Below are 17,927 nucleotides of genomic sequence, written 5' to 3'. Positions count from 1 at the left end.
TTCTTGGCTGTTCTGAATGTATGTTTGCAGGCATTTTTTGGCATTTTCTGGTGGGCACATTTGCTGGTCAGTTCCTTAAATTGATGGGTTCAAAGGTAGCAGCCTAAGGTATGCTGTAATGCCTTCTGCTGACTGTTCAGCCATTTGTGAAGGCTTGGATGTAATCTTACCTACAGCCAGGGGTAGAAGGAGATGATGTCTTGAAGTTGAGGGTGGCCCCAGGGCTTGAAGTTTTTCTCTTGAGAATGAGCATTTGGGCTTTCTTTTGAGCTTTAAAAATGATGAGTATGAAATTGGGAATAATGGGACATGGAGTGAATAAGGGTGAAGGATAGTTTAGCTGATCCTATGATGGTTTGGTGAGGAGGAAGGCAGAATAAAAAATCCTGGGGGGATTCCTGGCACTTCCAGAGGCCTGTGAAATGCTCCCTCTCTCCCCTCTCTTTTTTGTTGTCATGTAGACATACGGCACTTTATTTAAGGTCTAGGAAGGGAATTAAAACTCTCTCGGGTGACTATTTTTATCTAAATGAGGATAATGATTAAATAACTTTTGTGTTAGAAACATTTTTAGCATTTGTTTTGCATTAATCACAGCATTAGAAGTAATTTCTCACTGAACTCTTTTTGTTTTCCTTTTACAAGCCTTCACCTAAGCTTTGCATTTGTTTATTTTAAGAAATAAAGACAAGACTTGTGCATGATTAAAATAATTCATAGTGAAAGATAATAAAGGAAGAATGGTCCAGAAGTTCTTCTTCTGAGGGGATGGAGAGATTGGCCCAGGCAGCCCAGGGTTGTGTTCAGCTTTGCAGACTGTTCTTCACATGTGAGAGGGAAGTTGTGCAAGAAGCCAGCCAGATGCAGTTTCCACAGACCTGAGCATCAGCACTTAGACCTCCTTTCATCATGGTTGGCTCTGATGATGACTCAGCCAGCTGTGGCTTTAGTATAAGAAGCATCTAGCTTGTTACTGGACTGGAGGACTCACCTCTCTTATCTTTATCCTTGGGCCCACAACCATAAAAATTAATAACAATTCAGTGGAAGGCTGTGTGTGTGCGTGTGTTTCCCCCTCTGCTCCAATATAATATAATTTGGGGATGTGCACTTTCTGGTTTGATTTCTTTCCAGTCATTTTTTTCTGATGCCATAGATAAGTGAGGTGGGATGGGGCTTCTGGAACTTAGTTTGAGTTACCTTTGAGGTCATTTTCCTTCCTGCCATGGCTAATTATCTCTCTGCTTCTCAGTTGCAGATCTGATCCCTTCTGAACAACCTCACCGTGTCTCCATCCCTGGGACTCTGAACCCAGCAGCTGGACCACTTTCTCCTTGGAATTTTGGCTGCCCTTTCTTCTCACCTTTCCCTTTTCCCTTTTCCCCATCCTCCTCCTGAGAACTCTTGGAGACTGTAGGATTGTCATGGAGTCCAGGGAAGTCTTAAGCGGTTCCCGGCAAAGGGGGAGCGAGTCGGAATTCCTGCCGGTCTCCTCAGCCAAGCCCTTGACTGCTCCTGGCTGTGCAGGGGAACCTTTGCTCTCTGCTCCGGAGACTGGGAAGGGGATCCCAGTAGGCGGAGAACGCATGGAGCCAGAGGAGGAGGATGAACTGGGCTCAGGACGGGATGTGGATTCCAACTCCAATGCAGACAGTGAGAAATGGGTGGCAGGAGATGGTCTGGAAGAACAGGAGTTTTCGATCAAGGAGGCAAACTTCACAGAGGGGAGCCTGAAGCTGAAGATTCAGACCACGAAGCGGGCTAAGAAACCCCCAAAGAATCTGGAGAACTATATATGCCCACCCGAGATCAAGATCACCATCAAGCAGTCTGGGGACCAGAAGGTGTCCCGTGCTGGGAAAAATAGCAAAGCCACAAAGGAGGAGGAAAGAAGCTACTCCAAAAAGAAGGTAGGGATCCCTGTTGACTAGGTTTTTTCTGTTTGTTTTTGCCATTTTATCCTCAAACTTTAAGGGTCTATTTGCTTATTACTTAATTATTTATAAATTACTAATCTCCTTGGTGGCATACTTAGGACCTGCAGAATAAATGTCTGTGATATCTTGGTATAGTATCCAATTTATAATTATGGATACTATCGACCAAAAACAAAACAAAACAAAGCAAAAAAGAAACTACTAGAATTATAATTGTGAAAGTTCCTATTTATTGTGTAGCAGCCAATTGGCTGGGTCAGATCTGGCTAAGCTGTGACAAAATTTGAGAGTGTTTTTTGTTTTTTTTTGCTTTAATATTTGCATTTGTTCTCACAGTCAAGAGTAGGATGTTGAAAATTTTGGTCAATCAGAACAGTCAAGAACAGTTTTAACCTCCTTTTGGTTTCAATCACTGCTGTAAATCTTTCTACAATAGATAAATCACTTACTTGACTGAGGAAGCCCAGTCTTTGTAGTAAATGAGGCTCTTCTAGGGCTGAGAGATCATTATCCTGGAAGCCAGTGGTGAGCTTTAGAGCTGGAGAAAGGGAAGGGGTAGGGGACTGGCATGAAGCTTTATCTAACAAACTGTAGACTTTTAAGATTGAGTGTTGAATGAACTTGGTACATGGTCATTTTCCTCATAAAAGTCAATGTGGCTGTGGAGCTCTCTAGGTGATTTAGTGATGTTCTTTGGTTGGGAATGTATGGATCTAGGTTTCATTGTATTTATTTTGTGTCACAGAGGGTTACAGAGACCTCCCTTTCTGGGAGGGGTGTGGCACTCAGCTGTGATAGCAGAGGGCTGCCCTAGTCTAGAAAGTTTTTGTTTCCAAGAATCTCTGGGTCTTGTGAACAGCTCTGAAAGGAGCCCTCTTGCTGACAGAGTTTTGCAGTTCTAGGTAGTAGATGTTAACCAGAGTCTTTGTTAACTCTTTCCCCCACATAATTTTTTGGACTCTGGACATGATGGAAGATAAAATGGTCTATATGAATGAACCTCTCTCCTTTATAGCCCAGAGATAATCTGTAGTGTTTCTGTTGACAGTGGTTTTTGAACTTTGGGGTAGTCATTTTCAATAAAGCTGCTAAGGATCATGTTGTTTCTTTAGTGTAGGGCTTGTGCCCTTCCTTATGCTAGGCATTTTGGCAGATTTGTCGAAGTTAAAATCCAAAAACTTGGACTAGAAGAGACATTTCTGGGTGACCAACACCCCCAGTTTGCTGAGACTATCCTGGTTTTTAAACGGAAAATCCTGCATCCAGGTTCAGTCCTGGGCAAGCCAGGGCAGTTGACCATTTTACTTTAACATTTGGACCACAAAGGAATCTTTACAAATTGGTGTGTTTTTATGTAGCATAGAGCTAGTGCTTTCCCCTCTCCCCTCCCCATTTACAACTTTGTGATGCTTTCTGGGTTCTCTGTCATAAAACCAAGGATTATCTAGATGCACATGGAAACTTTTGAGGTTTTTGCAAGCAAATGCAAAGAAATGCAAGCAGGCTCAGAAAGTTAGCCTTTGCTTTGGAGTCGGGTCTCTTCAGCTTTGAAAATGAGTGTCTTTGTCCCTGGTCACTGAGATGGCACAAAGAGTGTTGTTGGATTTTTGTGTGGGTGACCAGTCTTGAAAACTGTGGTAACAGTTTTCCCTCCATCCCCATCACTGCCAGAGTTTGAGTAGCAGCCCACAGTTTTGGGTGTGCAAACCCAAATTCACTATCCTAGAAAGAGAGTAAGTTGTCCTGGTCAGTACTACTTTCCTAAGGCCATAAGATTGTTCCCAAATATAGGCTTCTGTCTATTAGAATGCCCCAGAATAAAACTCTGGAATTTGTGACATGGGGATGATTTCAAAGCTGAAATGTGTAATGGACCTCCACTCTCATATCTGAAATTCTCAGGCTGGTCATTCTCACCCAAAAAGTTGGATGCCCTTTTGTGCTTTATTGGAAAGAGAGAAGAAATTGCTTCTTTGAATACGTGACTTACCAAGTATGCATTTCTAAGCCTGAGCAATTGGAGGGGGAAGAAAGGAAGGAGAAAGGCTGAAATTCAATGTACAGTGCTGTGTTATGCTGGCACTGTAATGGGAATATCTATGAAAATTTTAAATTGTTAGAAGCTTGCTTCATACTGTACTCCTTTATTCTTCCTACGTTATGCCTAGAGCTGATTCTTTCCAGAGATGAACGAATAAAGTTATCGGTACTGGGTCTTAATCATTTGATAGATGATAGGAAGTTCTCTGATCTCTATTGGAATAGAATGTGAACTTTATTACTCTTCAAGTGCCTGTTGTTTTACAAACAAGGAGTAAGCAAAAGCTGGAGCTGAGGTGGAGAGGTGGAAACCTTGGCTTACCATTTGTAGGGAAAAGTTCAGTGGAATGAGCTTGCAGAATTTATTTATTTGTATGAATGGGAAGTACATGATCAGTAATTTGAGATAGGGAAAAGGATGAGGATGGCATTTTGTAAGCATCAGATCAGTGTCTCACTCTAAAACTAGTCTTCTGGATTTTTTATTTTGAGGCAGGTTGCTCACTGAAGAAGTGTACATGGAGTGGCCCCTGGGACTCAGGTCCTTTGCTAAGAGCTTGGAAAAAGGCTCTGTTGAGCTGGTGCTTGAGCTGGTGGAGATGCCTAGTTGGGTATCACCTGATCATATATGCTGACTTAGAGCAGGTTTGGCAAACTGTAGTCCGTGGGCAAAATCCAGCCCCCCGCCTATTTTTATACAGCCCACAAGCAAAGAATGGTTGGGAAAAAATCAAAAAGAGAATAATATTTTGTAAGATGGGAAAATTATATGAAATTCAAATTTCCCTGTCCATAAATACATTTTTATTGGAATGGAGCCACATCTATTTATTTACATTTCGGCTATGGCTGCTTTTGCACTTCGACAGCAGAGCTGAGTAGTTGTGACAGAGAGTGTATGGCCCTCAGAGCTTAAACTATCTGCTATCTAGTTCTGACCAAAAACACTTGTTGACCCGTGACTTAGGGGAAGGACAGTGAGTTTTAGGATAACAAGGATTTTGTTTTATTTCATTTTGTTTTGAACGATTCAGCCTCCAAACTTGGAGGCTGGGTAAAAATGAGCATTAATCATTATGTGCTTTTCTTGTTGTTTTTTTGTTTTTGTTTGTTTTACTTTTGCAGACCAATCAGTTTTGTTCAAGTCATTGTTTGACAGCCTTTGGCAAAGACAGCTTATATTGGATCCCAAATGATTTGCTTTCGCATTGTTTTTTGTAAAAAGAACGTTCTGTAGGATAATTATGGCATTCCTTACATATCACAGCTAGTTTTCTGCTACTTCTATCTGTACACGTTCTACTGCTGTGGGGTGAGGAGATGTGGGGTGAGGAGATGTATGTGTGGTATGCTTAAGAGCTTTATTCCAAATTTCAAACCTAGGCCCAATCCTCCAAACTGGAGAGTTGTTACAGATTTTCAGGTAACAGCGCCACTTCAGTAGTAGGATGTTAGGAGGGGCCCATGAAAATACCACTTAATTGGCTCAAGGATGCGTGGACGCTTCTAACCAGCGGACAGATCACCTCCCTTCCATGTAAACTTAGGATGGCACTTGAGATGCTGCCTGGAAGAGGGTTTATGATGAATTGATTTATGTGAGGTGTAAGAGCAGCATTTGGTAAGAAGTGGAGGCTGAAAAGAGCTGAGAACATATTTTAGGGCCTCAGAATTGTCCTTTGGGCAGGTCCTGAGTTGCAGATGGATGATCCCATAAATGCACCTTGCTCTTTATCACAGCACCCATGTTGTTGCATCTTAGACTGACTCAGGTAAGTGGTATAATAACTTAAGCTTCCTCTACTTTCCTTCTAGGTCACTCAATAAAAACAATAGAGAACATGAGAATGAGTCTCTAGAAGCAAGTTCAGGTATAACACGTGAACTTAAAATGTTCCAACAGTGACAGGTTTTTTTTTGTTTTTTTTTTTAACATCTTTATTGGAGTATAATTGCTTTACAGTGGTGTGTTAGTTTCTGTTTTATAACAAAGTGAGTCAGCTATGCATATACATATATCCCCATACCTCCTCCTTCTTGTATCTCCCTCCCATCCTCCCTATCCCACCCCTCTAGGTGGTCACAAAGCACCGAGCTGATCTCCCTGTGCTATGCGGCTGCTTCCCACTAGCTATCTGTTTTACATTTGGTAGTGTATATATTTCCATGCCACTCTCTCTTTGTCCCAGCTTACCCTTTCCCCTCCCCGTGTCCTCAAGCCATTCTCTACGTTTGCGTCTTTATCCCTGTCCTGCCCCTAGGTTCTTCAGAATTATTATTATTATGTTTTTTTAGATTCCATATATACGTGTTAACATACTGTATTTTAAGAGGCTCTCAGCTGGGCAGAGTTTAGCAGCTCTCCTCTTTCTGAGGACTTTCTGTGGGTGTCAGGACACCCACCAGGTTCAACGGCGTGAGAAGGAGAGGGTGTTCTGAGACAAGCACTGTACAGTGATCCAGGGTAGAAAATGTGGTGTGGTTATCTGCACCAACTGTCTTTGTGACTCTGGATCTGGAATATAACCTTGCTGAAGCCCTGGTTTCCTCATCTGCCAAATTGAGATGCTAGTTTCCACATGATATAACCCAATGTAAGATTTTAGGAGAAAGTGGGTAATTTACAGAGCACACGTCATAGTAATAGTTCCGATTTACTGAGCCATGTGGCAGACCCGCAGCTAGCTCTTTTATCTGTATTCACTTTCTCTACTAGTCCTATTACAGTCCTGTCGGATAGATGGTATTTATTTATTTTTATTTATTTTATTTTACTTTATTTTTTTTGCGTTACGCGGGCCTCTCACTGTTGTGGCCTCCCCCGTTGCGGAGCGCAGGCTCCGGACGCGCAGGCCCAGTGGCCATGGCTCACAGGCCTAGCCGCTCTGCGGCATGTGGGATCCTCCTGGACCGGGGCACGAACCCGTGTCCCCCACATCAGCAGGCGGACTCTGAACCACTGCGCCACCAGGGAAGCCCCAGATGGTATTTATTTACAGATGAGGAAATTGAGGCTCAGTGGCTTCAGATAAGCAGGAGCAGAGTTGGCCTTTGAAGTCAGTTCTTCTAGACTGTTTGGCCAATACTGGAGTCCAGGCCTCAAGTGCCCACACGAGACAGGATTTCTGGGAGATGAGGATCCAGCATGAGGGCATTTCTCTCCCACTTTCCCATATTGGCGAGGATGGCAGGATCATAACCTGGCCTGCTGTTTTAAATTCCAAGTGTTTCAAAGCCTAATGAGTTAGAGTATTATTTTTTCCTTTATTGTGCTTATGGATTGTTATTTGCTTCTATTTTGTTTCCTTAGACTTAATGTTCCCCTTCCCCCAGCTTCATCAGGAGAACCTATTTTCTCTAGCAGCAGAGACATCAACCTCATATTCCTCAGGGCCTGCGATGGTCCTAGGAGCATGATCAGGATTCCTTCTTAGTAACCCCATGTAGAACATCATCACATGTGTATGGAAAGACCCTGTATTCTCTTTTGAGCACTCATAACCCTCTCTTGGGAAGTCTGATAGGTCACAAATTCATGTACTGATACTTCAAATAGCACCTTCCTCGTGTCAAACACACAAAGTATGGGAGAGAAAAAAGGCTTTTTTTTTTTTTTTTTTTTTTTTTTTTTTTTTTTTTTTGCGGTATGCGGGCCTCTCACTGTTGTGGCCTCTCCCGTTGCGGGGCACAGGCTCCGGACGCGCAGGCCCAGCGGCCATGGCTCACGGGCCCAGCCGCTCCGCGGCACGTGGGATCTTCCCGGTCCGGGGCACGAACCCGCGTCCCCTGCATCGGCAGGCGGACTCTCAACCACTGCGCCACCAGGGAAGCCCCAGATGGTATTTATTTACAGATGAGGAAATTGAGGCTCAGTGGCTTCAGATAAGCAGGAGCAGAGTTGGCCTTTGAAGTCAGTTCTTCTAGACTGTTTGGCCAATACTGGAGTCCAGGCCTCAAGTGCCCACACGAGACAGGATTTCTGGGAGATGAGGATCCAGCATGAGGGCATTTCTCTCCCACTTTCCCATATTGGCGAGGATGGCAGGATCATAACCTGGCCTGCTGTTTTAAATTCCAAGTGTTTCAAAGCCTAATGAGTTAGAGTATTATTTTTTCCTTTATTGTGCTTATGGATTGTTATTTGCTTCTATTTTGTTTCCTTAGACTTAATGTTCCCCTTCCCCCAGCTTCATCAGGAGAACCTATTTTCTCTAGCAGCAGAGACATCAACCTCATATTCCTCAGGGCCTGCGATGGTCCTAGGAGCATGATCAGGATTCCTTCTTAGTAACCCCATGTAGAACATCATCACATGTGTATGGAAAGACCCTGTATTCTCTTTTGAGCACTCATAACCCTCTCTTGGGAAGTCTGATAGGTCACAAATTCATGTACTGATACTTCAAATAGCACCTTCCTCGTGTCAAACACACAAAGTATGGGAGAGAAAAAAGGCTTTTTAGGTGATGTAGATGGGAAGCTAGTCTGGCATCAGATTGCAGAGAGTGATGAATATCAAATGAATGAATGGGTTTGCATTTAATTCTATAAGTAATGGAAGTGCTCAGCAGGCTTTGAATTGGGGAAAGGAAGGGTTGGGGGTCCAGGGAACATGATGAAAGTGATGTAGGGAAGAGAAGCATAAAAGGAGAGTCTTGGTAGTACAGTTGTCAGTAAGGAGGGCTGCACCAGGGTTCTCCATTTACCCTGTAAACTGCTGAGATGCACATTTCTCGCCTGACCCTCTATGGGTTATAGCATTTTGGAGGGGCTGCAGGAGGGAGGGCATGTTGGGCAGGAGATGAAAGGTGGCTCAGATTGCTGGACCTCTGGTGCTGCACCCATTTCCATCTCCTCATCCACTCTGATGGGTGGTCCTGAGCATCCAACAGAGAGCCTTCCACCCTCCTTAGGGTTCAGGCGTCCCTCCCTCGCCATCATTTGTGCAGCCCCTTCTCTGGTCACTCCGAGGTGCATTACTTGGCTGAGGGCTTGCCCTCCCTTCCTCAGGGTATGTGAATGTGGTGCTTTGAACTCCTGGGAGTATATGAGCTTCTTACCCTACAACACCCTCAACCTGGCTGGGAGAGCAGGTCTGGTCAGCGTTTCTTCACAAGAAGCTGAATTTCCCCTCTCGTTTAATTTTATATTTTCTCTCTATAGATTTTTTTTAAAAGCAGCACCATTCCTATTTATTCATCAGAGTGCCTGAAAATTTTGTTTCCTGATAGGTTTCTCTATAGTTATTTTAGAGTTAAAAACCTTTTCCATAAAGTAATTGTATCTACCGAGCAACAGGTTACATTTGACATCTGGAGTTGGTGTTCGGGAAAGAACACTGGACTTGGGGACAGGAGCCCTAGGTACCAGCTCTGCCTCTGTTATTAACAGCTTCAATAAGAATGCTTTACCTTCCTGGATCTCAGTTTTTGCGTGTTAAAAAAAAAAAAAAAAAAAGAGAAAGAAAAAGAAAACAAACAGCTTTTGACCTCTGAAGCCTTATTTCTCTTCCCAAAACTGGAAACTTCAAGAGTCATTCTGTTAGATGAGGCAAGACTTTCTCTTTAAGAAAACTAGTTACTATAAACAAAATTTTTGACCTCTCTTCGGGACCCACTGTTCTGTTATCAGATTGTTTCCTTTTTGCCCCAGTGTCAAAAGGCCTAAAATCGTGGGAGCAAATGTCAGAGTTGAGCTTAAAAAGTGGTGAGATTTATCAGACTTGCATTCCATGAAGATATTCTGGGAATGTTTGGTTCCCGTCTTCCCTCCTTGTGTGCTTCTTGTTTTCTTCCTGTGTTTGGGATTCTCTGGGGGTTTAAAGCATGGTGCTGGCTCTTTTCCTCTTGGTACTTAGTTTCATTTTGGACTTCAACAAGGAACATCCTTTGGTGAACTCCGTGCCATTGAAGATAAACCTGTCAGAGTAAAAGCAAGAAAATTGTGTTCTCGTCTGATAGAGAGTCATTCATTCCCTGAATTGTTCAGGTAAGAAATAAGGGATCTGTTAGAAAGAGTACCTGTCCTGAGAGTGGATTTGAACTCAGATCCCCTGATTCTAGAGCAGGTTCTCTGCAGAGAACCTGCACTAGAACCTGGGCTCCCTATAACCTTAAGCAAGTTACTTAACCCCTTGAAACAGTTTCCTAACTGTGAAAACCAGGATAATAGTAGCATCTCTTTGCTTGTGTCTTGTGGAGATGAAAGTGCCTGGTGCGCTTAGCACAGCACCTCACTCAGTGTGCATCACCTTTATTCCCGTTCTGCCTCTCTCTCTTCCAGGTCACCCACAGGACCCTCCTCAGTACAGTCACAGCTAGGTACACAGTGACCTGCAGTTGTGCTGGGTGCCTAGGAGGGGTGGGCTGTCTAAGAAGCCATGTGTTTCTTTAGGCTGATCCTGTTTTAATACTGCTCGTGGCTATGTTGAATTGTGTTGGCTGGGTGGCGGTGCCAGTGTCTTTATTTCTGATGCCTGCACAAGCATCTACTAATAAAGCATGCCACTAATGCTTTTTTTTCTTGGTGGTGAGAATTGGTATGGGATTTATTTAGAGATGATTCAAAGGTCTTTTATCTCTGTGGTCACTTATCTGCCAAACCAGGATTGCTGCTAAGCTCAAAGCATGACTCAAAATGAAACTTTCGAAGTAGTGTCATAAGAACGACCAAGTGGGGTTCAGCTGGTGCTTCCTTGCACCCCTGCCATGCTCCCAGCATTTGCAGAGTCACCCGCCCTTCTCCATCATCCCAATTCTACATCCTTGAAAAGTCCTCTCTTAAGGCATTTCCAGTTGACCTTCAGTTGCATTGCCTTTTTTTATTTTTAATAAAAGGCAAGAGAAATAATCCTGTTTTGCCCTTCTCTACCCCATCCTTTGGGTCTTCTGATTCCTGCAACTCTAAATGAAAAACATCCCACCTTCCAAACACTACAATGCAGGACATCCCAGGATGTCCCTCTCCTGCCTTTCTTGTTCATGAGACATGAGTCACTTTGGTCAGGAAGTCGCTGGGTCTGGTTAAGGGTTTCCTAGGCAGAGAACATGGGGATGTGGCAGTGAGCTTCTCAAAGCCTGGGCCCCAGGCATTGGTTCAGGCTCCTGACTGCCTTACATACAGAAATCAAACACATGAGGCAATGAAGCCTTGTGTTATAGGGGTTTGGTTTATCCACAATAAGCTAAAAATTCGTGTTATAATTTTCACATGGCCAAGTTACTTTGGGGAAATGGTTTCAACTCGTTTGGTCCTCAGGGTGACTTGACTTGGAAGGTGGCATTAAGACTCTGCTCCCCGCATGCCCACAAGAGGAGCCAGTGGCCAGAGGAAGAGGCTGCCAGTGGGAAGGCAGAAACTCAGTAGAGCCAGGTTCCCAGGAGGTGTGCAGACAGACACAGCATGCAAACACCCACATGGACTAGCTGTTGTATGCAGTGTGTGCAGGAGTCTGAATTATGTGCTGTCTGGCAAAGCTGCAAGCCCTTGGTGCAAGCTGAGGCCGCATTCAGAGCATGTCAGAACACAGATAGCCAGCCCAATCCCTGGACTGAGGGCAGGTTTGGATGACATAACTTCTAGGGCTCCTTTCCACCTTCCATAGTATTCCATTGGATCTTGGCCTATGAAGGCAGGGGGCCTCCGTCTGTACCTGGAGTGTGCCTTTGCCTCTGAAGTCCCAGGTTTGTTTTTTTTCTTGCCTGCCCCTCCCTCCTCAGACTAACTTCCCTCACCTCCCCACCAGCCTCTGACCTCACCAGGGGAAAGAGTGGAGGCCTTTATTGACTCTGAAAAATCCAAGCAGTTCCCATCTTGGTACCAGGCCCTTGAGGCCATTTGATAATCATCATTTGTATCAAATGCGGGTTGCTTCAGTGTGTTTTTCTAGACCTTGTTTATGGTGTTTTTCCCACAGTGTCTTTTTCGGCCCTCACAAGTTTCTAGCCAGTTTCACAGTTGGGGTGGGGTGGGGGAGGATTGGTGGAGATGGAGCAGAGTGGGTAGAGAATTCTTGAAGGGACAGGGACAGACAGCAGTTCTGTCCTTCAAGGTGGACCACCATGCCTTGCCAATAAGAAGTAATCATTTGCAGATATGAATGTGCCCGGGAACGTGGGCAGCCTTTCATGCCAGGCCAGTTAGTTCATTTGTTCAGTGCTGTGAATGAGAACCCATTCACAACACTAAACAAATCGGGGGTTTCAGCATTGTTCACAACAGACTGTATCTCTGGAGAACAGCCTTAAAGGAGTGGATCATGGGTGTGGTTAAAGGAGATCTATTTGTAGCATACAGTGGGAATCTCCGTGATTTCTCCATCCTTGTCCTTTCAGGGGAGCAAGAGGTGGACACGGGTTTATTTGGCTGTGGGGCTCTTTCTTGCACCATCAGGTTCCTGAACTTCCCAGTCTTCCCACTGGATTATTGCCATTGAGTAAGCGGCAGGGCAGCATCATGCTGGGATATGGGTGCCATTGGGTCATGAAGGAAGGCAAGATCAGGAGATCCAGAAAGGGTCTGAGAACCAGGAGTTAAATCTGACACAGGCCAGAATCTGGCACCAGGTCAGGAGGCAGGCGAAGGCCAACCACAGAAGCTATGGGTCAAAAGGAAAGAATGGGCCCACAGTTGGGTCACACTTCCAGCATCATGGACCTCACTGAGAGTCAGAAGATCCTCTGAATATTTCCATTGCAGCCTCGCTCATAAACAAACAGAAGACACCTTCCAAAATCCCTCATGGACAGTTATTTGGCCGCTGCTCAGTGGCCCTCAGGGAGGAGGCTCGCTGCTACCTCTTGAGGCAGCTCTGGTTTTAGTAAAGCTCTTTCTTATATTGCACTAAAATCATTCTTTTAAAGCCTAAATATTTCCAGTTCCTGAAACTGTTCCTGGGATTCCATCGTTTCCTGATGCCAAAGCACCTTGGTTCCTATGCCAGGAATGCTACTTTGTCAGTGTCCTTCCTAAAAGGCAAGTGGGGAGGGCTCACAGAGCAGAGGACAAAACTGGAAGGTGGTCTGGGGCTGCAGGGGACTGTGCCCTCCTCCGCTCTAAGCGTAGTATCTCTATTAACAGGATCCCGGGCTCTGTCAGCTTTCTGGCAGCTTCATCATTGTCAGTGTATACTGAGCTCAAGGTCAAGGAGACTCCAATTTAATATTGCCTTCTGCTACTTTTGCTGGTCCACATCATCACATCCTACATACAGTGGACTCTGGGCCAAAATGCAGGTGTTTGCATTATCCTTCTTATCATTTCTTTGTGCATAGTTCTAGGCAGGGATCTGAGTCAAATATTAGTCAGATGGTCTAGTTAGGGTCTGTGGACTACGCAGAAGGCACAGAAATAGGGCAACTTTGAAATGTAGATGCCCTCTCACTCAGAGTTCGTCTTCTGTACTTTCGTACTGGGGCATCCCTAGATGGTTCTGCACCATCTGTGAACCTGCTTTCTCATTTACATAGTGGCCTTTTTGGATCTAACTAAAAAAGTTTTAAAAGTGTGTTATCAAAGGTAAGGTATTTTCTTCTCGGTTACGGTGTAAGCTCTCTGAGGACAGAAGCTGTGTCTTTTATTTCCTGGCCTGGGTGTTAAACAAGTTCTTGTTAGCTCTGTGCCAATGAAGGTAGCTCTATGGAAAAAACTCTCTTTTCTATCAAAACAGCTTCTGCCTAGTCAGCCCTGTATATTTTGCATTGGTTTTTTAGAAACATCTGAAACTTTTCATCATGCTGCCTTTTCTGTGCTCCCATCCAGATATACCATAGAAGAGTTGAAGCATCTAAATTCGACATGAATCTACAGAGTTGTAGGTTGTGTTCAGCATAAATGCTGTGTGGGGTATAGACAGTTCTTATTGGAAGAATTGATCTCAGAGCATTTAGGGTAAAACCCAGGACAGTACAACATACTGTCAAAATGAGTGTTTCAGATAGTGCATAGTGTGGAAAATTGGTAGCAACCGTCACGTCTGCCCAGTACCTTTACAAAGGGTTTGCATCGCCCAACTGTGACCTCTTTCTGGTTTGTTTTTGGGATAGTTCCATGAAGCAGCTGTTATTCCTCCCTGTTTTAAAGACTGAGGGAGGGACTTTGAGGGTTTTTAATCTGGCTTGCCCTAGGTTACAACTAATTTACCAGGGGAGAGGGAGTGGAGAGACTCAAACCTTCATCAGACCCTTGGTCTCTTGGTTTCTAGCAGTAGGATGCCATCGTTGAATGGTGCACTTTAGCTGGTCCTGCTGGTACCTCCTCAAGAGAGAATAGTTGAGTCCTGTGCAGCTCACCTAATTGCTCCTCCTGCATGTTCCCAGTCTAGGCTGTGGGTGAACCTGGGCATTGTAGCTTCATCCCGGAGACCTACAGCCATCTCCCCGCTGGAGAACATTCCTCATCAGGGCATGGCAGCAGTGAGACGTGGTAAGAAGTGATAGCTGGCAGTACATGCAGCACAGAGCTATGGATAATAGGCTCACTGAGACTTAATCTAGAAGCTGTTTACAAAAGTATTCTTAGGTGTCCTGGTTTGGACTGAAAATGTGGGATTCAGCAAAGGACCTGTCCAAAACAAGATTCCATGAGCCCTGTCTGGCCTGAGACTTGAGGGGAGGGTGACCACTCCGTGCTGGGGGTTCTGGTTTTGAGTCCTTCTGCTTTTAGCAAGTGAATCTCTGTTTTCTCATATTTAACAGGGGATTAATACTGTGTCTCTTCCTTACACATTACTTTGAAGATAATCTGAGCGCACGGTTGTAAAGTGGTTCTGAAATGTTAAAAGTGAAATGGAAATATAAGGTGTTTTTCTGTAGAACTACCCTATATTAGATTCTTAACAAGCTGTAGTCTCTAATTAAACTTTTCCAGACTTCCTCTAACATCCTTAGGCTCTCTCTTCCCCAGCTTTGGATAAAGCCCCCAGACGTGGCTGTGATCAACAGCAGCTGCAGGTTGGATGTGATCAGCGGCTTAGTCCAGATCACCAGCACATGGTGTAATTGCCCTTTGTGAAATTCTGGGGCGAGAGGTCAGCCTTCTTTACCCATCTTTGTCACTTCTCAGTCATCTGTATCCTGGTGGCAGTTGGGTTATCCCAGCATCCTTCGCCTACCCCCACCTCCCTGCCCCACCCCCCTCTCTTGGAGCCCAGGAAAAAACCATCTGCTGAGTTGGCTTTCAGAAGATTTTTTTTTAAAATACCAATTTCCCTTTGTTCCAAGGCAACCTCCAATCAGAGCTGGGGTCTGCTGGGTTTGGCGAGAGGCTGGTATTGTGTTTCGTGCTCCCGGAGGAAAGGTTGTCCACTTGCTTTTCTTTTTGATTCGATTCCCTGCCATTCTGCAGGAGAGTCAGAAGTTGCAGCTGCCGCTGTCAGCTGTAAATGGGGGACCCTCTTGTTTAAGAACCTGCATGTTAATCCTTTGGCAGGGGGTGGAGAAAATAAAAACAAAAACAAAACAGAAAAAAATGAAAACCATCACTAAGAAAAGTATTTCTTTCTGTTCCCACCTCATTTTGTAAGTTACACAAAATCTTACTGGTTGCTTAAGCTTAGGCCTTGCTGTCCATGGATGTTTGCTTGGAGATCCTTCGGTGTACAGCCTCTTAACATTTCCTCATTTCCTGCTGAAGAATATGAGCTGTGCATCAGAGGCAGAGGGGAGTCATTCTTTTATGGAAAACTTGAACCACAGGGAAGAGCAACTGGCCGTGCAGGCTGCCTTCCTGAGCAGAGCCACAGCCACCATTTTGTTGCTGAGCGCAGCTGGGAACGTTGCCAAGCACTCAACACACACTGTCTACTAAATCCGCCCCACCACGGCAGTGGAGATGTTATTATCCCCATTTTACAGTTGTATGCAGTGAGGTGCAGAAACCTCCAGTGCCTTGCCTCAGTCTCAGGGTCGGGAAGCTGGGATCCCAGCGTGTCCACCCTCTGAGCCCTGAGGCAGCTCCTCACTCAGGTCTCGGGGGGTTGAGCCCAAGCCCAAGGTTCTAAACCTGCCTTCCTGAAGACCCACAAGCAGGTGCCTTCTCAATGTTTCCATTTCTCTGTAAACTGGGACCAGAATAGTTAGATGCCTGAGAACCCAGAGGGACAGTTTCGTCAAATCTTGTGAAAGTTTTATAAACTCTTCTATTCCTGAACCATGTGCATTTGTCCTCTTTTTCTGTCATGTTCCACAAAATAAGTGAAAATCATCTCAGCAGGTTCAGGAGATGCTCTGAGATATCTTCTCAAGTGGTCCTGCAACTTTGTGAGCAGAGCACCCTGCTGGCCTCTGGCCTTGCACGCCCAGCCCTCGCTTGCTACACACACTCCCAACCTTCACTCATGGGCTTTCCTGGGTGAGAGCCTTTAACAAACCAAAGGGTATGTTTTTCTCCTTTATGGTGATGAGAGGAGAGGTCAGGGAATGAACACATGATGAATTCTGTAAATTGGTGAAAACCCATAAAATCCATAAAGCTGTTTTTAAACATGCCATCTCCTCCATCCTCTCACTATTAGGCTGGAATTATGACACAGAGCATCGGGGGACTGGAGGATTCCCCTAGAATGGAAAATAAAATAAAACAAACACAACAGAAAGAGAGAGAAGCCAATGGTTTCTCTTTTGCTTCCTCCTAAGGATATAGAATTTTCCTAGATAACTTACAATGCATGTGTGTCTGTATTTATTTTACTATCTTAAAATACATTGTAGGCACCTGTTAATGTGAATTATAAGAAATACGGTGACTTGACTTAGCAATGTACTCAGCTGTGCTCCTGAAACTCTCCGATAAAGTCTTGTTCAAAACCTTACTATGTGAACTGAAGTAAATTTTACTAACTGGTCTCTCCTTCACTTTCTAATACAATCCAAGAGTAAAAACAAATCTCGCCTGAAGCAATTCAGAGAGAGAGAGCAAGAGAAGACAGCATATAGACACATTGGACTAGGTGAGAGAGGTTTTAAGTGCCGGTATTCGTAAACTGGGTGGTAGCGGGTACAGGGGCAGTGGGCCAGGGGCCAAGAAGAATGGTCCCTGCTTTCAGCTCTGCCAGCTGACTCAGGCTGCACTTTGGGTTAGCTAGGCTCCCTTTCTAGCTCTGTTTTACCTGAGGCTGCAGATCCCAGAGGTGTGAGAGCAGGAGAACAGGAGGAAATAGTAAAGGGAGAATGTTGACTTCCGAACAGTGGGCTCTGCTGGACCTGAGAAAGATGCCCCAACAGAGAGTCACAGAGCTGAGCTGAGCAGTACTTGGGTACCCCTGCTGATGCTAACTGTCCCATTTACGGGGCGCCCTTTCTTCTGCATCACTGAGTCATTCATTCATTTATACACTCATTTAATAAAAGGTATTTTCTTCAATTCCTATGTGTCGCATGCCAGGCACTATCATGGAGTTATAACTGGGCATTATTCTTAAGTGGGGTAATGTTGTCTGTCTGATTTGCAGGCTACCTCAAAGTAGGAACTGAGACAGAAAAACTTCTTCATAACACCTCAACTAGGAAGAAGGATGTCAGAATTCGCAAAAAAATACCTTGTAGTTGACTGGTTGATTTGACTGAGTGATAGGGACAGTCCCTGGCTAATTAAAAAGAAAGACGAGAAGTACCTTGAAGCAGAACAAGAAGAGACGTGAGTTGAAGGCATCTATTCTGTGAGACACATGTGGCTTATGGTACTGATGTATTTAATCAATGGGATGTCCTTGAGATTTCCAGCATAGAAAGAAGAAGAGAGAAAAGCAAGGTTGGCTGAAAACCTGAAAAATCATGTCACACATTTTGTTAGAGGGAGCAGAATCCAGACAATCTTGAAGTGTAATTCCAGACTGATGATACTGATACAGGATGTAGTTATTAATTAATCCATGTTAGCCCACCCCAAACTAACTTAACATTGGTAAAAATGATCACATATACATAAATGAATCCCTATTAATAGTGATGCTGC

General features: G+C 44.5%; 1 protein-coding gene across 1 annotated transcript in view; it reads left to right on the top strand.

Annotated features, from left to right (window-relative positions):
- The window catches only part of SETBP1 (SET binding protein 1), a 386,267-nt gene that overhangs the window by 18,583 nt on the left and 349,757 nt on the right, over positions 1–17,927 (top strand). Inside the window, exon 2 of the mRNA XM_032602887.1 lies at positions 1,253–1,910. Within this exon, the coding sequence (XP_032458778.1) occupies positions 1,425–1,910 (486 nt within the window). The 5' untranslated portion in view covers positions 1,253–1,424. The remainder of the gene's footprint in view (positions 1–1,252; positions 1,911–17,927) is intronic.

Source organism: Phocoena sinus, chromosome 14, assembly GCF_008692025.1.
Source record: "Phocoena sinus isolate mPhoSin1 chromosome 14, mPhoSin1.pri, whole genome shotgun sequence".
NCBI classification, from domain to species: Eukaryota; Metazoa; Chordata; class Mammalia; order Artiodactyla; family Phocoenidae; genus Phocoena; species Phocoena sinus.
This window is presented reverse-complemented; position numbering and strand designations above follow the sequence as displayed.